This window comes from Ipomoea triloba, chromosome 5 (assembly GCF_003576645.1).
Source record: "Ipomoea triloba cultivar NCNSP0323 chromosome 5, ASM357664v1".
Lineage (NCBI taxonomy): Eukaryota > Viridiplantae > Streptophyta > Magnoliopsida > Solanales > Convolvulaceae > Ipomoea > Ipomoea triloba.
In genome coordinates this window covers 26,287,546-26,294,367 of record NC_044920.1, presented here as the reverse complement: position 1 = coordinate 26,294,367, position 6,822 = coordinate 26,287,546, and the positions used below count along the sequence as shown (strand labels likewise).

The following is a 6,822-nucleotide window of genomic DNA, read 5'->3' as shown; positions in this document are numbered from 1 at the left end:
CAGAAACGAAAAAATGCGTTGTGCGACGTTTTTTTGTAAAAAAAAGTTTATTTCTAATAAATATAAATTAGTTTATATATTTTTATATTTTAAATAAAATAATAAAAATATATAATTATACATTTCTACTCATTTTCCGGAAAATGAACCAAACACACAGACAATTTTCCAAAGTACATCCAAACAACGAAAATGAACTCATTTTCTGAAAAATGACTCATTTTTTAGAAAACATTTTCCAGAAGTCATTTTTCTACTTTCCAAACACACCATAAAATGTAAAGTACTAATCATATTAGTTTTGAGATTGTGTACGGTTACTCATGTCAATCAAATTGGTAAAATTAACCATTGTGGAATTAAGAAATTAAAAATGCATTTTTGTCAAAAGGAAAAAAAAAAAAAAGAACAAAAAAAGTGGAGCTAATATAGGGCCAAGAAAGCACTGAAGCCTTCCTTCACTCAAAGTTCCAAACAGAGACCTCTGTTACCGAGACGCAGAGACGAAGAAGAAGACGATCACTCTTCGCGTAGTTTTCCTTACTCATTGCTTCCACGCGTATTCATACTACTAATCCACGTATTCGTATACGTACACAATCACCCGTTTCTCCGCCATTAACACCAGGCAAGGTTCTCTCCTTTCCTTATTTCCTTCTGCAGATTGCATTTATGGGTTTTATTATGCGGGGGCTTATTTATCTCTCCGTATTGATTTTCCATTTCCCGATTGTTACGTTTTCTTACCCCAAGTGTAAATACAAAGCAAAAAATTGGAAAAGAGTTTGGAGTTTTTGCATTCACGTTGCGGAAAACCCTAACAAAAGTCCAATTTAAATTTATTCTAATCTGTTGTTCAAGCAAAGTCTGTTTTCCGCACTTGCTTTTTACTGTTTTCTTTTACATTACTCTTTAAATGGTATGTTCTCCGCGTCGGATTTTCAGTACGAGTTACAAAGGCAAAATCTTTCAAGGTTCGATTTCTTTAAATGGTCTGTAAGTTTTTTCAGTGTTTTTGGCCTTTTGGGGTTAAGGGTGAAGGAAAGATGGAACTAATAATCAATGTGTATTTTGCAACTTTTGTTGGGCGTGAAATCCACGCAGCTGGTGCAAATGTAATTAGGTGTTAATTCTTGATTAGTTGAATAGAATACTTTACTATTAGAATTCCAGTGTGACATACATGGGACTTTATTCTTTATTCTGATTCCAGTAAAGAAATTTTATTTAGGTTGGTTAGTTTGATTTGCCTTCCATGTGAAAGTGATAGTCTGCCATATTCTGTTGCTTTTGACCTGGAACCTCGAGTCCTGGCTTCCCCTCTGTTTCTCTTTTCTTGCTTTATATATCTGTATGTAAAAGGGGTTTCTTTACTCTGTATAACTAAACACACCTACATTTGTTTAACTGGTAGATGGACATTTTCTTTAAATTTTTAGAACTCTTTTATACTATTTGACCTGAAAGTACAGAATTGATATTTTAGCATCATTCTTCAAAAGCTAGGAGGTTAACACTAGGACCAACTTCATTGCAGAATTATAGGATCACTGTAGTTGTTGAGTATTTCTGTTGCTACTCTTGGGGCTTACCCCCTTATCATGTTTGTGACTCTGTTCTTGTGATCTGGTTGTAGGCAATACTTCGGTTGTTGGAGACTGGAGCTGGAAAAGAAAAGGATCATATATGGAGGGCGACGCAGGAAGAGGTTTGGAATGCCAGAAGACTATGGATGGGAAGGAGAGTAATGCCAGTGGTCCAGACAAGGCTGTTCTTCCTTCTTGCTGTTTGAAAGCTAGGGCATGCGATCCAGAGCCTGATGCCAAATCCCATTCAACAGTCTGCTCTGGATGGTTCTCTAAACCTCGTTCACCCTCTGGTCAATATAATATACCTCTTCATTTGTTTTTTTCAGAGTTTATTGAGTTTGTTCTGTTTTATTTGGGTTAATTTTAATGCTAATTTTAAATTTTATTTCTTCTATGTTATGCCTCTCTTACAGGTGAAGATGACAGGGTGTTGTATTTCAACAATCCAATGTGGCCAGGTCTTTCCTCTCATTCTTATTTCTCCTTTGCAGCTATTATCATCAATTCAATTTTGAATCTATTTTAGCTGCATATTTCAAAGGGAAAACTCCTTGACTTCAGTCTATGAAAACATTGGGAGTCGTAAATTTTTTGCGTTCAATAAAATGACCTTTTAACTCTTATCATTTTATACTATTTCTCATTAGAAATAATGTTTCACATTTTTGCATATTTTGAGTAAGTCATATGCAAGTGACTGTTTAGTGTGGCTCTGATCTTATTGCTGCTTGGTTTGCTAAAGCTAATCTACATATTAGAAGGAATCACACCAATAATTTTCCCTAATTTATCCACAGTATATTGGAATAAAAACATTTGTTTTGCTTGTTTTGGGAATTATACACAAAATAACTAAGCTTTGATCTCCATCTATTTTCTGCTTTGCTACATGGATTTTGTATCTCCAGTAAATAGTAAATATGTCATGAGAGTTTGAGCTCCTGTTATCACTCTTTTCAACTGGTGCATCCATAAGACGACTTTGGAGATGTTCAAACCATCTTAAGTCATTTTATCATTGGTATTTGGTTTGCTAAGTTAGGCTTCACATTAGAAAGAATCATACTGATATTGCATTTTTATTTATCTACAGTATGTTAGACTCAAAAACATTTGTTTTACTTGTTTTGGAAAGGATCTAGTTGATTTTACTCAACTAAGCTTTATCCCTATCTACTTGTGCTCCACCACATGGATTTTGTATCTCTATTTAATTTTATTCAATACTAAATTTGTTGAGAGCCTTTGAGCTCAGTGGTTATCAGTCTTTCTATGTGGTGCATCTATAAGTCTGCATCAGACATGTTCAAACTATCTTAAGTGATTTTATCTCAAATCCCCTCCTCATTAGACACCACTTATGCGTTGTTTGAAGTAATGCCATTTCTAAGATATTACTTTCCTGTATTCTCAATTTCTCATTCACCCTCACATGGACATTCTCTCCTTATTCACTACCCAACATTTACCACCACAAAGAATTAACTGGACAAATTTTAGCTTGGTTAACTTACTTTTGGATTTGCAGGTGCAATCAATAAAGCAGCAGTTGCTCTTTTCCCTTTCCTCATACACGTGTTATGTCTTCATCTAACTTTTGGTGAATTGAAAATAACTATACGGTTTAGATTAGGGATTAGCATCATAAAACATCCACAATTAAGTAATTATATGTCAATGACAGTTTATGAGCATAATACGATTTAGATTAACTATACATTTTTTCCCTTTCTCTTATTTTTATTTTGTTTTATATGTTTCCATTCATGCTTGTTTGTATATTGGTTAGGCTCAATAATTGTTTAATTATGTCTTTGCTTCTAGGAGAAGCACATTCTATCAAAGTTGAGGAGATCCTATTCAAGGAAAGATCGGAATACCAGGAGGTTCTGGTATTCAAGGTTGAGCATCTTTACTATAAGTTACTCTTTGTAAAACTGTGGATATAGACTTTTTTGTGGGTGTGTTGTTCTGAATCTAGTATATGTTATATTCACTCTTGCAGTCTTCTTCTTACGGGAAAGTGCTTGTGCTAGATGGCATTGTTCAGCTGACTGACAAAGATGAATGTGCCTATCAGGAGATGATAGCTCATCTTCCCCTGTGTTCAATCAAATCCCCTAAAAATGTAAAGAGTTACTATCAAGAATTTGACTTCCAGTTTATTTAGCTCTTAGTATATGCTACTTGGCAGCATGTAGTTCAAAGCCCTGATGAATCCATTTACTGTCCATATCAGTTGATTGAATTGATTGTTCACTATCCAAGTATCCATAAGTGCAAAATTGCTGTGAATTGGATTCTAGGGAGATTTTTAATGTCATCCTGAAATCTACATGTCAATATACCATATGTTCCTGCTTGTAAAATTGGCAAAACTTCTTGTCTCTAGAAAAGGGAGAGAATGGTTAACTCCTGAGTACAGTAGAAGTTCTGGACGCTAGTTAGCTATTCTTTTTTCTTCCATGTACTTCTCTATTTCATTTTCCTAATTTCATTTATGTCCACAACTGTGACTGCAAATGCAGGTTCTTGTTGTTGGTGGTGGTGATGGGGGAGTTCTTAGGGAAATATCTCGTCACAACTCTGTGGAGCTTATTGACATTTGTGAGATAGACAAAATGGTTATAGATGTAAGTCACAAAGGATAGTCTCCATATTTCTCATGCTTTTCTTCTCCAACTTATTATTTTGATATACTGTGATTCTGGTGTTGCAGGTTAGCAAAAAATTCTTTCCGGAGTTAGCTATCGGCTTTGAAGACCCACGAGTCAAACTTCATGTTGGCGATGGTATGTTAAATAATCTCTATGGAGTTTTAATGGTTCTAGCATGTGAATGGAACTTTTTTTTGAGTACTACTGACTCTGTTACAATGTAGTATCTGTTCATAACTACTTTCTCAACCTACTGAAGCACTAAGAGTCAACAATCGCCTCCACTGAGGCTCGAACCCACTCCCTTCCATATGGGAGTGCAACGGGGTGCCACTAGACCACAAGGTCTTGTCATGTGAATGGAACTTTAATCCTTCTAGCTTTTTTTTTTTTTTTTTTTTTTTTTTTGGGGGGGTGGGGGGGGGGGGGNACAAATCCATTCCATGCAACGCACGGGCGAAAACACTAGTTATATTAATATGTATCTAAATTGTATAATTTGGGCTAAAGCTTGGGCTAGAAATGTTTTTGGGTTCAAACAAAATGTTTGGACTTAGGGATAAAAAAAATCATTTAGGCTATAGGAGTTGATACGTATAAAAATAATTTTGGCAAGCTCGTCTCAGATAGACTTTTGGGTCAAGATTTTAGTAAATAAATATTTGCTTTAAATAAGGCTTTTAAAAACATAAATATTTTCTACCAAATCATTTAAAATAAAGAGTTTAAAATATTTTATGTATACACTCATTTGGCAAAATAATTAGGAGTAAAAATTATACATATAATTTTATTTAGAAACTTGATAAAATAAGCGTTTTGGTGGAAAAGTATTTTGGGGTCTCACAGCGGTAGACTAGGTTAATGTCAGGAGCATTTGGTAAAGTGTTTATCAGCTGATCAGGTCTGGGTGTGTTGGATGTGACTAAACCGATTAGGAGGAAAATGAAGTTAGTTAAACAAGATGGGACATGGGTTTGGGTCAATTTCAAGTACGAGAGGTTGCATTTTTTTTTTTTTTTTTTTTTTTTTTTTTTGTGGGGATGGGGATATGGTTCCTTAGAGCTCCAAACTTAACTCCCCATGATTACTATCTATAGCATTTGGTTCATCAGGCCCTAACATGGATTCAGTTTTTTGGTCTTGCCTCAAGTTATCAATCATCATTTTTTGTTGATTTGGGTCTTGACAGTAATAATACTGTCTTATCCCTACATGGACTTGAGCCCTTGCTTTATTGACTTCGACTTTGATACCATCACTCCATGGGGTACCAACAGAGGATCACATCGAGGGGCACTTACCTTTCCCTGAGTGGAGTCAAAAACATGAGCTCTAAGAGAAAAGGATTCAATTTGTGCCTTGGGAAAAACCAAAATTCTACTTACACAAGCAAAGAAATTATTTGGTTTGACCTATTGATAGGGACATGTACTCTTGCACATAGATTGTTTGTTTTTCTCTCAGGCTTTTGATATTCTAGATGGACCTTTGCCCCACTATATTTTTCTTTTATCAATTAATTAATAATTAACTAATCAAATTCTCTTTCTGCTTTTGGGCTTTGTTTTATTATTATTAAACTTCAATAAGCATTCCTATACCTTTCACTCCTTAGTACTGTATTTTTCAAATCTGTAGCTGAATTGTGTTAAAAAATTTTGTAATTTTTGACAGCTGTGGAATTTTTAAGGCATGCCCCTGAAGGCAAGTATGATGCAATTATAGTCGACTCATCGGATCCTGTTGGTATGTCCAGAGTGTCATTCATAACTAATTTTAATTTTTTTTCCTTTGTATAGGAGCTGACTATATCCTCAACTGATTTTATCAGACTTTAATTCCCCTGCGCTTCTTTTTTAACACAGGTCCTGCCCAGGAACTGGTAGAAAAACCATTTTTTGAGACATTAGCTAGAGCATTAAGACCTGGTGGTGTTCTTTGCAACATGGCAGAGAGTATGTGGCTTCACACACATCTGATTCAGGATATTATTGCTATTTGCCGTGAAACATTTAAGGGTTCTGTTCACTATGCATGGACCAGTGTTCCTACATATCCGAGGTAATTTCTATAATCAAGGGCAAGAGTGTACTGCATCATCAACACTTCTACACCCCCCCCCCCCCCCCCCCCCCCCCCCCCCCCCCCCCCCCCCCCCCCCCCCCCCCCCCCCCCTTTTCTTTTCTGGGTTTTATTCTATGGGAGGTGCATGGCGAAGGGTTTATTTGCACGTGTGAAATGCAATAGTTCAATTGTTACGAGGTGATTTGTGTTGTCTGCAGTGGCGTTATTGGGTTTGTGTTATGCTCAACTGAAGGGCCGCCTGTTGATTTTTTGAACCCAATCAATCCCATCGAAAAGCTTGACGGAGCGGCTTCAATATCGCAGGGAACTAAGGTTTTACAATTCTGAGGTATGCTTTTTGAAGGCTGGAAACATCTTTCATGGTTATGAGACCATTCTGATACTTTTAAAAATAAAAAGTTCATCCATAACATTAGCATATTATTCCTCCAATGGACCATTGGCAACAGTCTGGCATGCTCCAAGGGCACATGTTCATCATTCATGAA

At 35.9% G+C, this 6,822-nt stretch overlaps 1 protein-coding gene across 4 annotated transcripts in view; it reads left to right on the top strand.

Moving 5' to 3' along the window:
• Nucleotides 1-457: 457 nt before the first annotated feature.
• The window catches only part of LOC116019741 (spermine synthase-like), a 10,965-nt gene continuing 4,600 nt past the window's right edge, over nucleotides 458-6,822 (top strand). The window contains exons 1-10 of one of the 4 annotated variants that reach the window (XM_031260059.1): nucleotides 458-628; nucleotides 1,637-1,879; nucleotides 2,003-2,047; nucleotides 3,414-3,490; nucleotides 3,595-3,717; nucleotides 4,118-4,222; nucleotides 4,309-4,381; nucleotides 5,924-5,995; nucleotides 6,115-6,310; nucleotides 6,532-6,662. In XM_031260059.1, coding sequence (XP_031115919.1) covers nucleotides 1,687-1,879; nucleotides 2,003-2,047; nucleotides 3,414-3,490; nucleotides 3,595-3,717; nucleotides 4,118-4,222; nucleotides 4,309-4,381; nucleotides 5,924-5,995; nucleotides 6,115-6,310; nucleotides 6,532-6,661 — 1,014 coding nt within the window. In that variant the 5' untranslated portion in view covers nucleotides 458-628; nucleotides 1,637-1,686 and the 3' untranslated portion in view covers nucleotide 6,662. Of the gene's footprint in view, nucleotides 634-736; nucleotides 975-1,636; nucleotides 1,880-2,002; nucleotides 2,048-3,413; nucleotides 3,491-3,594; nucleotides 3,718-4,117; nucleotides 4,223-4,308; nucleotides 4,382-5,923; nucleotides 5,996-6,114; nucleotides 6,311-6,531; nucleotides 6,663-6,822 lie in introns of those variants that run through there. The other 3 variants (XM_031260060.1, XM_031260058.1, XM_031260061.1) reach the window with 3 other exon arrangements.